Raw genomic sequence first — 23,612 nt, 5'->3', positions numbered from 1 at the left:
CAGAGAGAACACACAATATTTTACGCAACTATTTTTGTGGTGGAATTGAATGGCCTGGTATCTGGGACATCTGCCGGAAGCAAGACACCCTTTGTGGGAGTCTACACAACTCAGCTGGCCTCACTCTGCCGGTTGCTGAAGCCACAGCCTGGGACTGCTTTACAGGTCTGGTTAAGGGGGGGGGGGTGGAAAAAACCAAAACCCAGCTTGTTTAAAGCTGATATCAATCAAGCCCTGTGTTTCCATCTTAGGTGAATCGTGTGCAAAAACAGAGAACCTGAGGCAAAATATATATATATACATACACACACATATATATATATATATATATATATTCCTATTTTTGTGAAAGGAACAGGTATGAACCCATGCTTGTGGTACACAATGCTCAGGATCTCACCATCTGCTACTCCTAATTATAGGGGAATGCTGGTTTTATTAGCAGAAATACACACACACACACACTCACATGCTCTACGTGAGCACAACGGTTCAACTGTCAATTTCAGCCGCTGGTTCCTTCATGGAAACAGGATATAAATATAAACTTCTCTGCCCCTGAAGTATCTTTTGCTTCTTTGACACTTGGATTTTTAGTATCAATTTCAAGATAAATAATTCAGTATTTAGCACCACCTTTGATCCAGGCCTTCAGTCCTCTTAGCAACAATGGGAATATCAGGTATGGCGGGAGGGCAGCGGATTTTAGGGATAGGGATTATATCAACTCCTCCATCCCAAATTAAATTAAAAACCTCATTGTGGTGCTAACATCATCTCCTAATTGGTAGGAGAAAACACCTGGCATTTTGGGAAAACAGGACCTCTTTTCCACACACAGCCATTTTATACTCTTAACTGCACATGGCTTGAAAGCATAAAAATATATATGAACTGGGGTCAAGATTTATAAATGGGGCCAAATCCTTGCTTTATTCATGGTACGCATTCAAACTTGATGTCAATGGGACTATTTGTATGAATAAAGGACAGCAGAGGTTAGCCCCAAACTATGTGGGTACCTATGCATGTATAAACACTATAGAGATTAATGGGAGATATGTACACACGTGGAAGACAGAACAGCTTTAAAAACTTTAATGCTCTAGAATATTTTTTCCCTGAAGAATTTCAGAAATCTCAATACAAAAGAATTGTACTTGATGAATACCTCTGGCTTGTATAATGCATGGCAGACTGGATGATCATAATGGTCCCTTCCAGCCTTAAAAACCTATGGAAGAACCTCTTTAAACTGTATTAATGAAGGGAAGACTCATGCAGGTGACCAAATGTTGTGGTTTACAAACTATATAAACACATAATCACTAAGTCCTCCGTTCCCTCACTCATCTGCCCACTGAGGATTTGTACAGTATGCAGATTAGTGAGCACTGGAAATGGGGAGGAGTTCCAGTACTTCTGGCCTATTATTAATACCCTGGTCATGTTCCAAGACATTACTGAGTGTCACAGGTGGTGGCTTGGTGCTCTCCCATCTGCATAAGATTAAGCACACTACCTCTTTCCCTGGTACAGCAGCAGAATATCATCAGTTTGGTCTTTGCCAATCTCCAAATCCAAAAACGGATTCTAAATTCTGATTTTGGATTACAAACTACATATTAAATAGTTTCCTTGGATCCAAATTCAGCCTTGTGTATGTGAAGCTGGCAGAGCCCTCTGCTTCATCACATGCACAAAAAGTGCCACTGACAGTGAACCCCTGACAGGACGGGCAGTAACATCTAGAATTCCCTTCAGGTTCCACCACATGGGCTATCTGTTGCTGCTGGAGGCTCTGAGTCAGCAGGGCTTGTCTTGGTAATATACTCAGCCCCTCCAATCCTCACAGTGTTCTAGTCACCTTACTTAAAAACTCAGCCTTAAAAGACTTCAGATCATTACAGACATAGAAAATCATATCCAAATATAAAACTAAATCACAACAACTGAAAATCACTTATTACTTAAAAAATAACCTGCAAAATGATTTTAAGACTCTCTTTGAAAAGTTAAAGGGCCAGCTCCTCAGGTATATGCACTGACATGATGATGCACAAAAATGTGGCTGCAGGCAGGGGCAGTAATCGATGTAATCTCTGCATCTGTGGATTTGGGATGGCTGGGCAGCAGAAATATCTAAGAGCCATACAGACCCTGCATGCTCCTATATAGTGCTGATATAAATGGAGGCTTCTGAAGCAATGAGGTCTGAATCAGACCGACCTCTCTGTCATGAGCATTTATACTATTGCTTCAATGCAGGGGCACCCTGCCATCATCCCCTGCTGGTTCCATCACAGATCTCCCACTGAGGCCCACTGAAGGAATTCTTCCCATACCTCCTATCTCCACTGGCAGAGTGAAAAAAGGAGGCCTGAGAAAAGTGGCCCTGACACATTTACTATCGGGCCTATTCTGTAAATACTTGTACGTCTGCATGACTTTGCTATTTTGAGCAGGCTCATTGAAGTTAACAGGTCTGCTTACGTGAGCAACCTTCTGTCTGTGCTTTATTGCGTGCAAGATCAGTTATATTTTTCTTGCTTGTAAATGGAATAAGTCAGTCACCTGCAGTGCACAATATTTCCCATGAACTGAAGGGTAGAAGTGTAAAACTACAGAAATGCTGCAACTGCAGCAACCATTCCAGCCATGTGCACAAAGACAGATTTCCTGTTGCTTCCTTCAAACTCTTCCCCCTCCTGCAAGCTGTCCTCCTCCCTCCAAATTCCATGCAAGTTGCTAGACTCTGGAAACACAAATACTTTATCCAGATCAACAAGGCTGCACTGAAGTGAATAAGCCTTTCACCACCATGACATACCACTCCCAAATCTCAGCCAACTGTCTCAGATGTCAGCATAATGTACTGCTGCCATGTTACTTTGCAAACTACAGTGACCTTGTGTTAAATTACCTTTCATTTGCTACTGGGGTTATCAGACATTTTCCAAATGTAATCAGTGCTCTCTTCAAAAGAGTGAAATTAATTAGGCTCACTATTAATGTAAGAAGTTTTCTAATTAACCTACCGTGTTGCATGATAAAACACCTTCCACATTCAATGCTTGCCACCCTTGCTCAGTAGAACACAGACAGCATTTTAAACTGTTACAGTAGGGTAAAGACATCAACTGGCTCATTATAAAAATGACAGTTGAATTGGAGATCTCTGCCTAATAGCATTAGCCATACCACTCAGAACAACAACTACATGAAGGAACAGCATAAAGTCTGGCCCAGGAAAATATTTCTTTTTAAATAATGTCACCTATTTACTGAGCAGAGGCAGAATTTGAGGGCTTCAAGATCAGTTTCCTGTTTGGAAGAGAAATCAGTGATGTGGCGTCACGTGTTTTCTTAGTGTCATTCATTAATTTACAAAAGTGCACAAATCCTGTGCCCTGGAACGGGGTGATAACAGATGGCAAATGGGAAATTCCCTTCTACACTACAGACTTATATTGGTATAACTACGTCACTCGGGGATGTGAAAAATATACCCCCCTAAGCCATGTAGTTATCCACTAATGCCCAGTGTAGACAGTGCTATGTTGACGGGAGAGCTTCTCCCATAGACATGGGTACCATCTCTTGGGGAAGTAGATTAACTACACTGAATGTGCCGCTGTAATGTTGTACATGAAGACAAGCCCTTTGGCAAGGCACCTCTGCCCTGTCCCCTGAAGCAGTTATCTTGCACCTCTGTCTCTGCCTTCCACAAGGCCCACTACTTAACACACAGTGTCCTCTTTCTTATTCAGTCCCCTGAGTTTTACACAAGGGAAACCCTTAGGGCTGATCTATACTGACAAGTTATATCAGCATAGCTGTGTCTCTGAGGAGTGTGAAAAACTCACACCCTTGGGGGGCATAGTTAAACCAACCTAAATCCCCATGTAGACAGCAGTAGGTCGACAGAAGAATTTTTCTGTTGACCTAGCTACAGCCTGTTGGTGTAGGTAGTGTCTACACTGAAGCACTATAGTGATGCAGCAGTGCCATTGTAGCGTTTTAACTGTAGACATACCCGTAGTCTTAGTCCAAGGTTACTCATGAAGATAACATAGTCTGGAAAGGTCAACCTGGACATATATCCTCCCTTAATGAAGCTGCTCTACAACCAAAGGAATCTCAGAGCTTCAGCTGCCATACAAAGAAGAGTGATTTACCCTAAATAATATCCTTAACAACTCTGGATGTGGCTACTGTATAGGGTCTTTAATTATGTCTATGGGGAGTTCAACACTTAATACTTATACATCAATGATCCCAATGGTTTAAACCATAAGCACTTTTTGCCATAACAGTAATTCGGAAGTGCACTTGGTTTCAAAACAATTGAGAAAATAAGTTTCTTCCTTATCGTTATGTAGAGAACAAGAGAAACAAGGCTAATCTGGGCACATTTTTAATGATATTTTTGATACTTTACCACAGATGTTTGTAACATTAAAAAAAGATCAGACAATTTTGCTCTCAGTTACACCAATGCAAATCCAAAGCAATTTAGCTGAAGTCTGGATTTATATCAGTGCTGATGAGGGTAGACATTTTCCCTTTACTTCTGATTTTTTAAAATTTTGTTTTGCAAAAATCTGTGGCTGGAAACTGTACCAGAAATTATATTACCTGCCTATTAAGTAATCTTAAAAAATAAAATCAGTAACCTATGTGGTTGAAGTTTAATGGTATTATGCACTGAAGCAGCTGTTACATCAAACCACTGGAAATTTATTGGAAGTCTTTGTCTCCTTCCATGGGTCCTGCGTGGTTTGTCTGCGGTCAGCCTTAGTAACTTAGACTTCAATAGTTGCATAGGGGGTTCAGGGCTGTTTGTATGAGAAGATTAGCCCTTGTGATAGGAGGATTCTACCATATACTACAGTGTATCGTCTTTCAGCTCTGTTGAGGAAGGGATTACGGGTGCACTTTGTTCAGAATGTTTTTGGGTCAGCAAATCCTAAAAAAAAAATGTACCTGCGGGGGGTGGGGGAGGAGAGGAATAATGCTAAAGAACTGACATTTTTACAGTGCCTTGCTAGACTCCTCTGTGCACATACATACCAGTTACATTTTTCCACCCATCTATTTGCAGCAGTAGACAAAACAGAGCTCACCTCATGTGAACCATACATCACCTCAACAATGCATTTCAGGCTAGTACTGCAGTCCGCATGTGGTTATTTCAATTTAGAATTCCTCTTCTCTATTATTTACAAATTCTTTTTCTCATTAAATCTTCGGTTTGTGGCTCTGCTCACCCTTTATTACAAACAAAAGAAACAGCTAGTTCTCCTTCCTGCTGTGGTATTTGTAACTGACGACAATTAACGCCTTTTTGGAACATACTTTGTTCATATCCAAAACTGTAAATACCACGCGGAATGAAGAAGAAACAGGTTTTGTTTTTCATGCTGCTTTAGGGCCTATTTGAGTTCACATTTTGTGGTCAGAAAGGAATCAGAAAGTAGGAAGATTACCCAGCTAATATTGATATAGACAGCCTAAGTCTTCCCGGTGGCCAAAGTGAACAGTTCATTCTTAAGTTGGAAGATTGAATAGAAAGAAACATTTGAAATAGAAATGAATATTTTCATCCCCTTTCTAAAGCAATGTTATTTTGAAAATAAGATTAACCAATGAATAAGTAACGTACTAAAACTTCTTACATACCTATGGAAGCAATGTGATATAATATATGGGACACCTCACGAGGAGTCAGAAAACCTGGGTTATATACCTTGCTGTGCTATTGGCTTGGTGTGTAACCTTGGGCAAAATATCTCACGGTTGTTCCTCAGTTTCCCCATCTATAATATAGGGACCATAATGGTTACCCACTTTTGTCAAGTGCTTTAAGATCTCTGGATGAAAAGAACTGTATGAGGGTTAAGCATTATTTTAGATATATCACTTTAGTGTTCGATTTTTAGCTGAACAGTCCAATCCTACACATAGCTTTGACAATGTAGTTCAGCCTTAACCTCTGTAATACTCCTTCAGCTTCTTTCCTGAGTAGACTGCCAGTCCTAAACCTAGTTTCTGTGCATTAATGTCACAAGTCAGGTTTTATGCAGGCTCAATATTTCCCTGAAAACCAAACATGGTCACAACTGGAGTCTCTAGCACAACTGTAGGTGCAATGTTTTTCATTAAACTGCATTTGTCACTATTTGTAAGGCTAGAATGTTGGAAGGAACAGTAAAGATAGTTTGCACAGGTTTACATGTTACTGCATGAACTCCCATTTTTACTTCATGTGTTACCTATATAAATGAAGTGATGTGTGTGTGTGTGCATATTATCCCATATGATATGACTAAAGCCATTAGTGTGTCCTCAAGAAAATTATATATTCTGCTGTGTATTGACTTAGCTGAGTTATGTTGCAGAGCAAAAAGATCCCAGGACTGAAATTAATCCTTTTCTTTAGTTAGGATACGTATTGTGAGTGGCTCAACTACACATTCCTGGTTTCTGACCTAAGAATTGGATGAGAATTGTATTTAATCCTTGACGAAGGAAACCACTTTAATTGATATTACAGTAAATAAATTGTTCTAAAACCTGACTATGTAGGGTGTGGCACTGATCTTTCTGACAGAGAACAGCTACAATAAGCATGTGACTTTGCAATTTCTAACAGATATTGAGTTATGTGCTTTTCAGGGATTTTATGATAGTCACTCAGCTTCCTTTGAGGACCATTGAAATTCAGCATGCACTCATTCTTGGCTAAAGCTCTATACAGGTTACACACATTAATGTGAATCACTTGAAGAGCTAGGATGGAATGCAAACTGGATGGAGGAGGAAAATGAATTCCCAGAGATAGAGGGTTTCTAGGGCAGTGGTTCCCAAACTTTTTTCTCAGGCAACCCACCAAATGCAGAGTGTCTTTTTTTGTGATCCACCATTACATATATGCACCCTCCACCCCAACACCATAACCCTAATCCCGTCCAGTGCAGAGGCCAGGTTCTGAGGGGGATGGACCTTGGAGAGCAAGCCCACCCTACACTTACTCTGCAACAGCATCTCCTGTCCTGCAGGGCTGGGCCCTTCTCCCCACTCCAGGCATTGCAACCCTGATGCAAGGGTTCACAGCATCACTCAGGTCAGGCCCAGCTACCCCTCTGTCATGATGGAGGGGGGCCAGGCTGAATTTAACTGAGTTGCATGGTGACCTGGCGCATGGGGTTCAATGCTACTCACTCAGATCTGGTGGAAAGGCAGCCATGCTAAACCTGAGTGACACTGCGACTCTGCACACCAGGTCACAACACTCGGAGCAGGAAGGATGGGACATGCCACTGCAGGGTGACTGCATGGCAGACTTCCTCTCTACTCCCACCCCACCCTGCCTGGAGCATCCCCTCTGCACTGGGCCAGGAGAATTGTATGTATGCTAGGCCAGGGCTCAGATTCATCAGGCCCTGGATGTGGCAACCTATCTAGAACCTTCCTGTGACACATTGGTAGGTTGGGACCCACCATTTGGTAAACAGCTGTTCTAGGGTCTTCAAATAAAAAACAGCACTTGAAGGCAAAAGAGAAGGTCCTTAATATATCACCTCAGAGAACTTTACTTCCCTTTACTATCATACCTGCATACAAAATATAGAAAAAAATTAGTCCTGATCCTCCTTGGACTAAAACACATTTGATTTCTTCACAATCACAATAAACCCCTAGAATTGTAATGGTCTCTGTGGCAGAAAGCCCACAGAGCTAATCTTCAACATCCCACACAACAAGAGTGTCGGGAGTAAGGTATATACCCAACAGGGAGAAACACTGCGAGTGTGAGAAAAAGACTAAGAGCTACAGTATTTGTAGAAAGGCACCTCTCAAATTACTGATGTAAATTAAGGGAGCAATTGCAACATATAAAAATAAATATGCATACAAATTAGCACTATACAACTTAATTTATACCAGTGATGCTTTCAATAACTAAATATTTAGTGCTAGATTCTGCCACCCTTACACACATTGAGGAGTATCTCACTGCATGAGTAGGGACATTAGTAATGAGCTATGGAATTAGGTCACTGGTTCAGATTTGATCCAGAGTGCTAGGGAACCATGGTGAAAGTGATCTGGGGCCAATTTGAACTTGTGACCTATGATGGCTTCTCTTTGACATTCCAAATGCACCCTAATGCATATTAGTATCTAGGCATCAAAATCGAAAACTGGAGGTGAAATTCTGGCCCACTGAAATCTGTGGGAGTTTTGTGTAGCCAGGATTTCACCCCAAGGGTAGGAGGACGGGGGAGAAGGATCCACACTTTTAACATGGAAAAACAGCATTGCGTGCCCCATAACCTCAGTTGTGCAGAACACAACGCCATCCACAGCCTCAGGAACAACTCTGACATCATAATCAAAAAGGCTGACAAAGAAGGTGCTGTCATCATCCTGAATAGGTCGGAATATGAACGAGAGGCTGCTAGGCAGCTCTCTAACTCCACATTCTACAGGCCATTACCCTCTGATCCCACTGAGGGTTACCAAAAGAAACTACACCATCGGCTCAAGAAACTCACTGAAAAAGCACAAGAACAAATTTGCACAGACACACCCCTAGAACCCCGACCAGGGGTATTCTATCTGCTACCCAAGATCCATAAACCTGGAAATCCTGGAAACCCCATCATGTTAGGCATTGGCATCCTGACAGCAGGATTGTCTGGCTATGTAGACTCCCTCCTCAGGCCCTATGCTACCAGCACTACCAGCTATCTTCGAGACACCACTGACTTCCTGAGGAAACTACAATCCATTGGTGATCTTCCACAAAACACCATCCTGGCCACTATGGATGTAGAAGCCCTCTACACCAACATTCCACACAAAGATGGACTACAAGCCATCAGGAACAGTATCCCCAATAATGTCATGGCAAACCTGGTGGCTGAACTTTGTGACTTTGTCCTCACCCACAATTATTTCACATTTGGGAGCAATGTATATCTTCAAGTCAGTGGTACTGCTATGGGTACCCGCATGGCCCCATAGTATGCCAACAGGCTTGAATAAAGACGGGGAGTGGATGGGTCATTACACAAATTAAAAACTATTTTCCCAGGCTAATTTTCCCCCTATTGTTACTCACACCTTCTTGTCAACTGTTTGAAATGGGCCATCCTGATTATCACTACAAAAGTTTTTTTTCTCCTGCTGATAATAGCCCACCTTAATTGATTTGTCTCGTTAGAGTTGGTATGGCAACCCCCATCTTTTCATGTTCTCTGTATAGATATATCTTCCTACTGTATTTTCCACTTCATGCATCTGATGAAGTTGGGTTTAGCCCACGAAAGCTTTTGACCAGGTCAGGCTTGACAAAGCCCTGGCTGGGATGATTTAACTGGGAATTGGTCCTGCTTTGAGCAGGGGGTTGGACTAGATGACCTTCTGGGGTCCCTTCCAACCCTGATATTCTATGATTCTATGACCAGATAAATTTGTTAGTCTCGAAGGTGCCACTAGTACTCCTCGTTCTTTTTGCTGATACAGACTAACACAGCTACCACTCTGAAACTTTTAACATGTGTAGTCTATTACTCCTCCCTCAATACAACCACAAGTTGCTCCTTCATAGCACCCATTTCTATGGCCTTTCTATATAAAGTACAATGCTGCTCCTAATCACAAGAACACATGCTGGAAAAGAGATGGGGATGGGGTTTTAAATGGGCATCTGAGGAGAGACAGAATGAAGTATGATCCCCAGCATGAAAGCAAGGTGCTTAGCTACATGTACCCTTTGGCCTTCGTCCTCCTACCAGTCAGGAAAAACTTAGCAGTTACACAGTAGTACAGTCATTTATCCAGGGCTGGGTTGCCCTGATCTCTCTGCCTTGCTCATCCCATTTCCTCACATGTACATGTGCAACACTGGTGTTATGCAAGAACACACCCATAGTGCATGTGGATACACTCACACTTACTACTTTGATTAGCTACACTGTTCAAAAAGCCCTCTGCTTTCCCAAGTATTATACATAAATTAAATATTCTGATCCCTTAAAAAGCAATTAAATTTTACTGTCAAGTAATTTGCAAATCCAAACAGCAAATGTACAAAAAATAATTAGCATAGTAAGAAATCAGTTATTTCTAAGCTCATAAGCCCTTTTAATTAAAATCACAATATTTTTAATTGCCAATGGGGATATTTTGTTTACAATAGAGAACATTTCTAAGTTTTAATTTAAGATTCACTCTAATATTGCGATAATTGAGAATTTCCCTCCAGGGGGCAACAGTATCCATCAAACAAAATAATGGGCTCCCCATCTCCACCACAGGATTATCATCCATGGAAACATACCTTCCTGGAATACAGGCAAGGAAAATTAACCTGCATCAGCTCTGACAAGTCTCCTGAGGACACACACTGAGAGAAACATTGCCATTCATTTTGAAAGGAGAATTTTTAAAATAATCTATTTAAAATAATTGTACTCATACAAACAATACATCACTTCTAATCTAGTATATACAATTGCTGCACATTGTAAACCTTTAGATATATCAGGGTTTTATAATCTAACAAATATCTTAAAATTGTACCTCGTTCATGGCTAAATGTACTACAAACTCATCCAGCAATATCTAAATGATTTAAGAATACTACTTAATTGGGGGAATGGATGACTCAAAGTCATGGCAATGGGTATAGAGCCTTCCACAACTAGCTTGCCAGTATGAAGTTGTCCAGATGTAAAACTATAGAATGTGCATATATGATGTAGGCATTTTTGAAAATAGGACTTGTTTAGTGACCTTGGGGAAATGAGTTTTGGTCTTGATCCAGTTATGAATGGATAAGTGTCCTCACTTTTGCCACAGTGGAAAATCTTATAAGAGAAGCTAGTTATTATTAATTATTATTATGAAATATTTGTATTACAATTACACCCAGGGGCATCAGCCAGGATCAGGGTCCCATTTCCCTAAAATCTAAAAAGACAAATGACACAAGAAAGGGTTAGAAATACTATCAAATATATACAATTTCATATAGATATACGTTTGGAATTTTTAAAAAATCTTATGATAGTTAAAAGAAAAGGGGTACTTGTGGCACCTTAGAGACTAACCAATTTATTTGAGCATGAGCTTTCGTGAGCTACAGCTCACTTCATCGGATGCATACTGTGGAAACTGCAGAAGACATTATATACACAGAGACCATGAAACAATACCCTCTCCCACCCCACTGTCCTGCTGGTAATAGTTTATCTAAAGTGATCATCAAGTTGGGCCATTTCCAGCACAATTCCAGGTTTTCTCACCCTCCTCCCCCCCACACACACAAACTCACTCTCCTGCTGGTAATAGCCCATCCAAAGTGACCACTCTCTTTATTTCCAGGAGAAAGGAAGAGAGGAGAAGAAACAGTCTGTGAGGTAGAAGCAGGGGCGTAGCCATGAGAGGGACTGGGAGGGCCGTGGCCCACCCACTTATCATCCATGCCCAGCACCCCAGCCCCAGATCTGCTCTGGCCCCAGCACTTGCCCCAGTCTACCCAACTGCCAGGCGCTCCTGCTGGGAAGTGGGGTTGGGATACGGAGGCTTTCACCCCGCCCGCCCGGCGCTCCTGACAGGGAGTGGAGTTGAGGTGAAGGGGCTGCCCAGTGCTCCAGTCGGGAAGTGGGATTGGGGTGTGGGGGCTTGCTCCGCTCCGCCTACCTGGCACTCCTTCTGGGGCTGGGCAGACAGAGAAGGGCAAGCCCCCATGCCCTAACCGCATGCCCCGGCTGGAGCGCCAGGTGGGCAGGCGGACTGGAGCAAGCCCCCATGCCCTGACCCCACTTCCAGGCTGGAACACCGGTGGGGCAGGTGGAGTGGAGCAAGCCCCCATGGGAGCGCCAGGCAGGCAGAGCGAGAGAAGGTGCAGGAGTGCCAATTTTTTCTGGGGCCGTAGATTAGCCCAGTGGCTAATTCACCACTGGGAGGAGGGTGAGTGAGTGGACAGATGGTGGCGGTAGAGGAGATCTTCAAAAAAGGTAGGCCTGCCACCTGGGGGAGCCAGGACGGGTGTGGTGCAGTGGGATCTGGAAGGGAGCCGAGAGCCATGCACGGTGGAGAGCAGCTAGGTGCATGCCTGGGACCCCGAGGAGCCTCTGGCCAGAGGGTCCATCCGTCGCCCCCACAAGGCTGGCTGCAGGGGATGGGGGAGGCCAGCCCCCTGTCCTTCCTTCCCTCCTGTAATTGCCCACCCACCTGAGGTTGGGGCCCAACCAAATATCCCGTGCTGGCTACACCACTGGATAGAAGAAGATCCAAGAGAGGATGCACTCATAGAAGCCAAGGATTAAATCTTCTCAGAAACTTAACTGTGCTCTTCTCTGTAAATATGATCCGTACAGAACCAGACTGAGGCACATTGGAATCAAAACCATATTGGCCACTTATTCTGTGAAATGTTCTACTCTGCTAAATCATGCCTGATTATCTTTATTCCAGTTCATTTAATTGTTGACAGGTTAAGTTCCCTGGATCCAGAGATGATAAATAGACTGGCCAAGTTTTCATAAAAAGAAGTATTTGGGAATCAAATATTAAAAAACTGGCTTGTAGCATTTCTGAACTTCTATACCCTAAGATTAAAACAGTTTTTGAAACCTACTTAAATTAGATGATTAAGAAACAAGGTAAAGTCACAGTCAGCAACTGATTGCCATATTTAGGAATACAACTCAGTAGAATTTTGGAAAGGATAATGGAAACAAATAAGTCATCTGAAATTGTATGGATTAAGAAATACATATTTGGGATTAGCTAAAAGCTTTGAGGTAGCTTTTTTGCACCAATTTAAACTACTTGAGTTGGAAGAGGAGAATATAATTTGCTATAAACAACAGGGATTGACTTAGCTCTGTCCTGTCCTGCAGTGCATGCCTGCATATATCACACATCAGTTGTCATAACAGCATGAATTCTTCTTGCCTCAAAGTGGACTGTTAATGTGGGTTTTCCACCTGATGTTCATCAATACAACTTGCCCAATCATCTTTGCAGCTTGTTTAAGTGATTCTCTGCTGAATCTATAACAGTGGAAGATTTGTTGAAAGTTCAGAGCCCTGTCTCCTCCAGAGCTGTCCAGTTATATCATTGTTTATAAATTCTTATTCTTATTTATTATTAACAGGATTTAATCCTGATTACTCAGACTTCCTTATTCAATAATAATATGATTGTTTCATCTGATAATAAAAAATTTCTTACCTGATCATTTCCTTCTGGGTGTGTCTCCTTCATAGAATCAGGAAGTATCTGAAATCTGTTTCTTAGCAACCTTCTTCAGTAGGCCATACCTCTTTCTTCAGCTCCCTGGTGAGTGCTTCCAAAGCTGTACTCATGAGTTCTTCAGACACAGCTGTTCATTATCGTCCATCTTTTTGGACAGAAACAATGGGAACATGTCAGATTTTCACAGCCTTAGATATATATTCTTAAATATATTAACAATTGTGACATCATTAAAATGATAAATCATAGAAGATGGCACAAAATTTGTTGAGGAATTTATGGATTGTGTCTGAAAGTCAAATGCATCCTAAGTACAGAATACTGGATGATATTGACAACGACTTATGGGCTGCAGTTTTGCTACAGATTAATGATGGTGATGGGCAAACCTCAGAAGTTTTTGAAGGTTTACTTTGGTAAAAGGTTCTCAAAGTGTACTTACTTCTCTGAACCTACAGGGACCCTTCTCACCGGGATGCACAAAGTTAACACACTGCCCTATTGAATCACTCATGCATGTTGATGCAATTGTTTTCAGTAATTGTGATCTGTTGATCAGCTCCATGCATCAATTAAAAAATGTGTTGTATATTTGCAAATAATGTATGTGTTTTACATATTGCATGAATTATATCAAGAAACTGGCCCCTTTCAAATGCTATAGTTCACACACAAAGAAGACATATGACACTGTATCACAAATATGAAACATACCTGTCCTTTCCACACAGTTCTGGAACACTACAATAGTTCATGCCTCGCACCATGAACACCTCTCTGGTCTCCAGCTCTCACTTAAATTTAAAAATGAGTCGCACCGTGTTTTAAAAGTAAGCATTTTACAAAACACTAAATATTAGTAAAGCTGACTCATTTAGTGAATTTATAGCAGGGCAGGAAACCAGTCTGAACTGAACAAAGGACTTTCCACAGGAAATTTATGCTAGTAAAGGTCCATTCACTCATTACCTCCTGTAAAAAGGCTTTAAGATAGACAATAGGCTGCTCATTAAACAGACCAAGTGTGCATTTCATTGTTTGTATAGTCATTGAAATGCACTGCACTCACTCTGTTCACTGGCACTTCTCCCTATTAAGCGGGTGTGCTATTTACCAGCTGATCAGTTCATCTAGATATAACTATATTCCACTAGAAATGTCAAAATTCTGCATACATCTTTCAACATACTTTGTTAACTAACACGTTTACACCCCCTCTGAGTAGTTGCACCACCCAGCATGCTCAAAAGTAGTTTTTTAGGCCCTCATCCCAGTCTAACTCCAAGTTTTCATAGATTCCAAGGCCAAAAGGGACCACTGGGATCCTCTAGTCTGATCTCCTGTGTTACACAGGCCATAGAACCTCCCACAAAAAACTTGTCAGACATATCTTTTGGTTTTGCTGTTCCAGAGGAAGAAGGAGGACTTAAAGGGACACCTGGAATTCCTCTGCCACAGGAGAATCCCCCAAGTAAAGCTTGTTCTGTGCCCCCACTCCTCAGCAACTCTGTGTAGTGTGGATGTTGGGGCAGGCAGAGACATGGGTTTGTGTGGCTGGAATGCACTATACTTTGGCAGTCCTGAATGGCTGAAATGGCTCCTAAGCGGCTATTACAAATCAGAGTAACTTAAAGCAGCCCAGTGCTAGAGGCTGCCCCCAAGGTTGGGGACAGAAAAGTCCCAGTGGAGTTTTAGAGCACCTGAGGATTCAGTTCTTAGCGTCATCTGATTTTCAGCGAGTGGTAAAGATTAGAGATATATTGATGTAAAATCTTCCTACTTCTAATAGCACTTCTGTACTTTGCCTTAATAGAAAACACACATATCTGTGGGAAGCATTTAACTTGTGTGTGGCTTGGGGAGAAGCAAACATGAAAAACCTGTCCTTTCTAATCAGGCTGTACAGCTGAAAACAATCATTATACTGGTTTCAGAGGGGTAGCCATGTCAGTCTGTACCATCTTTTCATGTTCTGTATATTTCTACCTGCTTACTGTATTTTTCACTCCATGCATCTGATAAAGTGGGTTATAGCCCACTAAAGCTTTTGCCCAAATAAATTTGTGAGTCTGTAAGGTGCGACAAGGACTCTCTTGTTGTTTTAATCATTATATTGTGTTTGCTTCTGTATACTAGTCCTACTCCCACTAAACATCCAGTCCTACTTCCACTAAAGTCCCTGATGAAACTCTCGCTGAGTTGAATAGAAGCAGAAGCAAGTCCCAAGTGAATAGGTGAAGTGCGTCCAAAAATGTCATTTATTTGATCTGGTATGCCTCGTGATACACGTCTGCTGTGCTCTTGATCTAGTAAAAGATACTTCCTTACCAACCTTGTCCTGGGATAATATCAGGTTACATCATCCCATCACATGACATGATGTAACACAGTAATACATGACACACTATAAACAGATGCTGTGTCAATCAGTTAAAGGAAACACCATCTTGTTTGGAAAACAGATGGCTGGCCATGTGTACTTGCACCTACAGAGAGGACAGCAGATATTTCACAACTGGAAGATCTCCAGAGAGCGATATTGACTTGTAGTGGGACGTTAATTACAAGTCTGTCACTCTCACAGCATTTACTTTCTCTGTGATGCCCCTTTCAAAATTACAGATCTTTGTGATCAAGTATTAATTTCCTCCACTTACAGTGTTTCTGACTCCAAGCCGTGAGAGGAGGGTTTTGAGGAGTTATTTGGCTCTCAAATACAGCAAAAGAACACTTGGTGGCACTCATTCAACATCATTTTTGCCTCTCCCCCCACCATTGAGGCTTCTGTGGGAATCTGAGAATTAGTTTTTATTTGATGATTCCAGATAGTTGAGACATGTAAATCATTCTCCTTAAATTAAATTAATGCCAGTATTTCGTCACTGTGGACCAAATCCTGAAGTCTCTACTCAGCTTTCAATCAACTCTTATTCAAGTCAGCTTAAACAGAAGGAATTTTGCCCCTGTATTGAGTAAAAGATGAGTAAGGACTTCAGGATTTGGCCATATAATAATGATATAGTAAAGTAATATTTGGCTAGTGCTTGCAAATTGTGTAGAACAACATTAAACATTTCCATGCATAAAATGCTTTGAAATCTCTTTTAATATTGCACCTGGTATTTCATGCCCCCCTTCCATCACTCCATTTAATTGTTTTGTTGCCCTCCGTCAGTTCCACACTTCTCTTTGCCTAGACTCCATCCTGTCTTGACCACAGTTGCAACATGAACCCTGATGCTGAAGGAGCAATTAAGATTGACTTCCAAAATTTCACACCACCAATGGCCATATTTCCTAAATAATAGTTGTATCCCAACCAACATCATGCATCTCAGAGTGCTTCTCCCTACGCAGGAATACCATACCCTGATAAAAACATAGGATAGCAAGTAAACGCCAAGGCACTACTCACACTGGAACAATTGAAAAGGAGGAAGAGAATTGTGCCTCATCGATATACTGAGGATATCCCAAGCTATGCCTGTGGGTGACTCCCCTTTGTGGGCTTGTATGCATATTGAACTATTTGGAAAACAAATGAGATTCAGCATCCTATAGGGATTTGATGAGCATTTGCCCATAACTACTCCAAAAACCCTCTTATTCCAGGAATGAGTACAGCCACTCATGAACTAAGACCCCCACCAAGGACCATAGCTTCATCATGTCAGAGACTGTTCAAAGATCTCACAATCAGCAAGGAAATTCTTTACTGACCTTTACAAGCAGGACACCATCACATTAGCAAGGCATGATATGATGCCATGAGATAGTCTAAAATCAGATTGAAGAGGGTGGGGTTTAAAGCTCAAGTCCAGATGTCCCTGGAACTCTTCATTTATTATATTCTCAATATAACACATAGCGCACAAAACAAGGAAGTTTGAAACAGATCAGTAGTTACTAGGAGGTGTTCATATTGAGAAAGGGTTTCAGGTAATTGAGCGAAGCTAAGCATAGAAGGCATCCTGCCTTCAGAAAACTGATCCACATGTGATCTGAAGTCACTTCACTTCATGTAACTTGGTCACTGTGTGGCTCACCACTGGCTCTGCATCTATTAAGCATTTATTCCTTTCTCAACAGTTATTGCCCTTGTTCACCTTAAAAATCGTCACGAGCTGCCCACTGGAGCTTGTAGGTTCTTTGAACCAAGAGCACATTTAGCTTGCTGTGTATTTGACTAGCTATGCCTGCATGCACTCTGCATCTATGTTTAGATGTAAACCCATAGACTTAAGGAAATGTTCCACTGCAGATGTTCACTATACTGTTTTAAAATAGCCAATTTCTTTTCAAACCAAACGATACAGTGGTTCTCCAAGAGACAGTGTCCTATGCCCAAACCAAGTTTCAAACGTCAGAGATTTTTGCAGACACCACAAAGAAAATTTTAGCCAAAACTGTGAATGTCTTGGAAAGTTAAAAGTGTGTGACAGCAGACTTTCCAATAATGGAAATTGTTTTAAGAGCTTAAATATAGCGAGTGCTGTAAAGCACCTGCTACATAGCAATAAAAAGAAAAGAGACAAATATAATGTATTGAAAGGCACAATGTATATTTTACTACAACTATGGAGACAAATATTATGAAAATGTGCTTCCCATATCAACAGAATACACAGTTACACCTGTATTGTACACAGTTCACTTGCAATAATCAAATAACCTTTCACAAAAAAGGACTAAACCATGAGTCATGAAGGGCAGTGCCTCAATGAACAGCTTTGATGAGCTTTCCCCTCACAAGAAGGTGGGGCCATTTTGTACATGAGCTCCCATTGTCATCAGCGGTTTGTACAAAGAATTTAAATTACATCATGCTTTATTGTGGATGTTATGAATTTTGCTAAAGATTAATGACTGAGGGATGATGGCCAGATGCAAACCAATACCACAGTAGCTAAAAGATTTTCTTAATATTAAGGAGGCAGGTAACTGCAATGAGCTCCCCGATAGATGGCACTGCTGGGATAAGTTATTTTGTGACCCAGTGTGCAAATCAGCTCCAAGAACAGACTGTTAGGACATACCTTGTATATAGTTATAGACTTCACCATCAGAATGCTGGCATTTTCCAGACTCTCAGCCAAACAATTGCTTAGTGAGATATACACAGTTTATGTCTCCACAATTTCCAAAGGGTTAAAAAGGGCTTAATAACTTGGAGCGTGGGATGCGTTTGTGCTATATTTGGGGAAAGTGCTGAAAAGTAGGTCAGGTGCCACAAGAGTAGCCAGACAGGCTACTGGAAGGGGGAAATCAGCTGTTCTAGGCATTGTAAGTTTAGGCCTGGGCAGTTGCTATGTAATTAGGAACCCTAAGCCTTCAAACAGAGTAGACCCTCTTACTGTAACTTAATGAGTCTTTTTCATAATTTGCTCTTTGTCATTAGTAGACGCTGACATAGCAGTGACAATTTGGTAGATCTACCTCTCTATACACATCTGGACTTTTACGGAGACCCACTCAAGGAATTGGAAAAACAGGCACTTAAAATGACAAGTGAAGCACAGTTTAAAGCCCTACACGCACCACAACTTTTAACTGGTTTTATAACCAGCTCATGACGTGGTTGGCTCTACACACTGTTTATGTCAACAAACAGCTCAGTTAATAGCAGGTTAGTAACTGTGGCTGCCAGCCACGTGCATAGGTTGGCACATGGGTATCTTCCTTTAACTAGTCAAGCACAAGGCAAGGCCAGCTCAAGCACATTTAATTGGCACTAGTTTAATTGGAGCCCCCTCCGAAGCAGCATTCAGTGTCCCCAATGCAGGAAAGATGGGGGAAAGCCAGAAAGCAAGAAGAGACCTTTTCCATCTGAGACACCAACAAGTTTCACAGACGGTCTAAATCAGATCTAAAGTTTGGGATCCCTTACTTCTGCCTGTATAACTAATTTGGCCAGTCCTCCTTCCTCCGATCTCTCTGTGCAGTAGAACATCCCCGTATGTTTTTCCCCACCTGCTGCTTGCTGTGTTTATTTTCCACACTATCTCATCTGCTGAAACCCTGTGGGATTGCCGTCCAGATGACCCCCAGACACACTTACATAAACATGATTAGGCAGTGTGGCAAGTGCAGATATGTAAACATGACTGACAAATGGGTGTGTTCTGCAAAAAGCTTCTGTTTGGACACAACTTAATCATGTTGCAGTGGAGTCAGATGAGAGTGTCATTAACTGGTTACAAAACCACGGCTATACTGGCAGGGCATGAATTGAGTTTTTAAGTGTTATTTGTATAAAGTTCAAAAGCTCGATAAATTGTTTTGGACGAGAGCCCCAGGTTTCCTTGAATAACCAGAGAGAGAGCAAACCCTGGGGGACACATTTTGGAACATTGGTACCTCTATTGTGCCTTAAGATCCCGTGTCTGCACCCACCAGGGTTGACATTAGAGTGGCCACTCATCCATCCCAGAATACTGGACATTCCAGTTCTTCTGGGAACAGTGTGCATTCGCCCCCACCTACGTGACCCCACCCCTGCCAGTCTTGTATGCACAATGTGTGCAAGATCACAGCACAGGAGGAAGCCACTATGAAGAGTACCCTGTCCTGCCCTCTTCAGCATGATGATGCGAGGTCAAATCCTGGGAGATGCCATTTTGAAGAGTGCACCACCCCACCCCTAACAGCATGACCTCACATGCATGGTCATGCCAGCTGAGCCAAGGCAGCGCACTCTTCAAAATGGCATCCTCCAGCTGATACTGTACAAAATCATATCTGGTTTTGTCTCAGTACCAGATGGGGGACAAATCTTAAAAAAGCAGGACTTGTCCCATTTAAAACCAGGCGAATGGCCTGCCTAGATGATGCACAACTCACTAACAGAATTACCAAATGGAATTTCAGAGTAACAGCCGTGTTAGTCTGTCTTTGCAAAAAGAAAAGGAGTACTTGTGGCACCTTAGAGACTAACCAATTTATTTGAGCATGAGCTTTCGTGAGCTACAGCTCACTTCATCGGATGCATACCGTGGAAACTGCAGTAGACATTATATACACACAGAGACCATGAAACAATACCCCCTCCCACCCCACTGTCCCGCTGGTAATAGCTTATCTAAAGTGATCATCAAGTTGGGCCATTTCCAGCAGAAATCCAGGTTTTCTCACCCTCCGCCCCCAGCAGGACAGTGGGGTGGGAGGGGGTATTGTTTCATGGTCTCTGTGTGTATATAATGTCTACTGCAGTTTCCACGGTATGCATCCGATGAAGTGAGCTGTAGCTCACGAAAGCTCATGCTCAAATAAATTGGTTAGTCTCTAAGGTGCCACAAGTACTCCTTTTCTTTTTGCAAATGGAATTTAGTACACAGGGCAAGCCAAATCACATCATAACATAACAGTCTATTTTTGTTCTAGTCTATTTAGCTTCTTATATTATGATCCATACTTCAGTATCTGAGCACCTTCCAGGAGTACATTAGGCAACATGATAACATTTACAATGTGACAACTTGATCACGTATAATGTGCAATCAGAATAAAGTCCAGACCAGTAACTATATATATATATAGTTGATGCTTTAATAGGGACAGTTTCACAAAGCTGCAAACAATTATGAGTCATATCAGCTGGGAGGAAGAATTTAATCAAACAATGTGAATAATAAATGGGAATCATTTAAGAACACCTTACTGGAGGCTGAAAAAGCTACCATCCCACAATTGAGGAAGATGATCATATTGGTTAAAAAAACTGACCTGGTTTAGAGGGGAAGTAAAGACAGCTAACATAAACAAATAAAATAATATAAAACCAATAAAACATATAAAGGGAAAGTGGATAGAAATCAAAAGTTAGGAATTGTAGAAAATTGATAAGGGAAGCAAAGAGGCACAAGGAGAATTCTATGGCCTTCCAAATTAAGGACAATAAGAAGGAGTTTTAAAAATATATTAGGATAAAAAGAATCCTGACAGTGGTATTGGTCCATTACTAAATAGAAATGGTAGAATTATCAATAATAATGCAGAAAAGGCAGAAGTGCTTAATAAATATTTCTGTTTTGGGGGAAAAACAGATGATACTGTCTCACCATATGGTAATGATTCCAGACTTTCCATTCCATTAGTATCTCTGGAGAATGTTAAGCAGAAGCTACTAAAGTTAAATCAGCAAGATTTAAAGCTCAAGGATTTAAAGCTCAAGTTTAGAGCTCAAGCTACTAAAGTTAAATCAGCAAGTCTAAATAATTTGCACCAAGAGTTTTAAAGGAGCTGTCTGAGGAGCTTATTAACATTGATTTCCAATAGGGCTTGGAACACTGGGGGTGTTCAATAAGAATGGAACAAAGCTAATGTTATGCTATTTTTTAAAAAGGATAAATGTGATGACCTGGGTCATTATAGGCCTGTCACGCCTGATATCAATCCTAGGCAAGATAGTGGACTGGCTGATATATGATTGGATTAATAAAGAAGTAAAGTAGGGTAATGTAAGTAATGCAAATCAATATGGGTTTATGGAAAATAGAATTCTGTCCAAGTAATGATATATTTTTGATAAGATTACAAATTTAGTTGACAAAGGTGTTGATGTAATAGACTTAGACATCTGTAAGCCATTCAACTTGATACTGCATGACATTTTAATTAAAAAACTAGAACAAAATACACATTAAATATACTAGAAACTGGTTAACTGATAGGACTCAAAACGTAATGGTAAATGGGGAATCACAATTGAGTAGCTGTGTTGCCGTGCAGTCCCACAGGTATCAGTTCTTGGCCCAAAGCCATTTAATATTTTTATCAATTACCTGGAAGAAAACATAAAATTGTCACTGACAAATTTTTTGGATGACACAAAAATTGGGGGAATTGATAAATAATGAAAAGGACAGGTCACTGGTTCAGAGCAAGCTGGACCACAAGATAAACTGAGCACAAGCAAACAATACGTGTTTTAACATGGCTAAATGTAAATCTATACAGCTAGGCACAAAGCATGTAGACCATACTTACAGGATGGGGGACTCTATCCTGATAAGCAGTGACTCTGAAAAAGATTTGGGGGTCCTGGTGGATAATCAGCTGAGCATTAGCTCCCTCACTGATTCTGTGGCGAAAAGAGGTATTATGATCCTGGGATGCATGAACAGTGGAAGCTCCAGTTATTTTACTTCTGTATTTGGCACTGCTGCAATCACTGCTGGAATACTATGTCCAGTTCTGGTGCCCACAACTAAAGAAAGATGTTGATAAATTGGAGGGGGTTCAGAGAAGAGCCACAAGAATGATTAAAGGCTTAGAAAAAATGATAAACTCCAAGAGCTCAATCTATTTATTATAACAAAGAGAAGGTTAAGGAGTTGTTTGATTACAGTCTATAAGTATCTCCCTGTGGAACAAGTATTTAATAATGGGCTCTTCAATCTAGCAGAGAAAGGTGTAACATGATCTAATGGCTGGAAGCTCAAGCTAGACAAATTCCGACTGGAAATAAGTCATAAATTTTTGAGAGAGAGTAACTAAACACTGGAACAATTTACCAAGGGTTGTGGTGGATTCTCCATCACTGACAATTTTTAAATCAAATTTGGATGTTTTTCTAAAAGACCTGTTCATGGAATTAGTTCCATGGCCTGTATTACAGAGGTGGTCTGGATAGATAATCATAGTGGTCCCTTTTAGCCTTGGAATCTATGAATCTACACAACATCTGTCACATGTTCTCTCACCTTCTCCCCAGGGGGAAAAGCACGTAATGGAATGTCTTGTTTTGGAACTTTTAAAAAAATTATACACACGCACATGTTGATATATGTTTATGTTAGAGAAGTCAAGATCAAAGAAATGAGCCTTGCACTTAGAACAGAAGGTGGTCCTTTAGTTCCTGGGAGAGTTCATTCCATAGTCTCAGACTAGCCCTCAATAAAGTCCTGCCTCCTGCACAGATGAGCGTTACCTTTATTGTAGAGAGTTCTATTGGGACAGAGGAGCAAAGTTGTCAACCTCAGCTTCCATCCCAGAGCTTTCATCAATCTTTAGATACCCTGGGAGGGACTGTCATGTTCAGCCATGTCGATCCTCCCTCTTCATGAAGGGATAAGCTGTCTTTCTACCTACTTAGAAAACTTACAGGAGCCAACATATTGTGGGTGCAGGGAGGGAAAAGATACAGCTTTCTGTATGTTAAATCCCTTCATACTCCTTTGTCTAATTCCATTCAGGCACACCTGTACTTGATATATTGCTTTTTCATCCACTGTCAGCCATTAGCAAGAGGGTAGAAATATATTTTGACATGTACTTAAAAAGGCCTCTCTCTCTCTTTCTTTTCCCTTCCTCTTCTGTTTCAAAATTTTAGAAGC

General features: G+C 41.2%; 1 protein-coding gene across 4 annotated transcripts in view; it reads right to left on the bottom strand.

Annotated features, from left to right (window-relative positions):
• Positions 1–23,612, bottom strand: part of LOC125636761 (tubulin polymerization-promoting protein family member 2) — an 80,503-nt gene that overhangs the window by 17,859 nt on the left and 39,032 nt on the right. For 3 of the 4 annotated variants that reach the window (XM_075128247.1, XM_075128248.1, XM_048850401.2), the window contains exons 1-2: positions 13,993–14,060; positions 13,255–13,423 (exon numbers count right to left, since the gene is read on the bottom strand). Coding sequence is in view for 2 of the 4 variants with exons in the window: in XM_048850401.2 (XP_048706358.1) it covers positions 13,255–13,262 (8 nt within the window). In the remaining 2 variants the exon portion in view is untranslated. Of the gene's footprint in view, positions 1–13,254; positions 13,424–13,992; positions 14,061–23,612 lie in introns of those variants that run through there. The other variant, XM_075128246.1, reaches the window with a different exon arrangement.

This window comes from Caretta caretta, chromosome 5 (assembly GCF_965140235.1).
Source record: "Caretta caretta isolate rCarCar2 chromosome 5, rCarCar1.hap1, whole genome shotgun sequence".
In the NCBI taxonomy this organism is placed as follows: domain Eukaryota; kingdom Metazoa; phylum Chordata; order Testudines; family Cheloniidae; genus Caretta; species Caretta caretta.
This window is presented reverse-complemented; position numbering and strand designations above follow the sequence as displayed.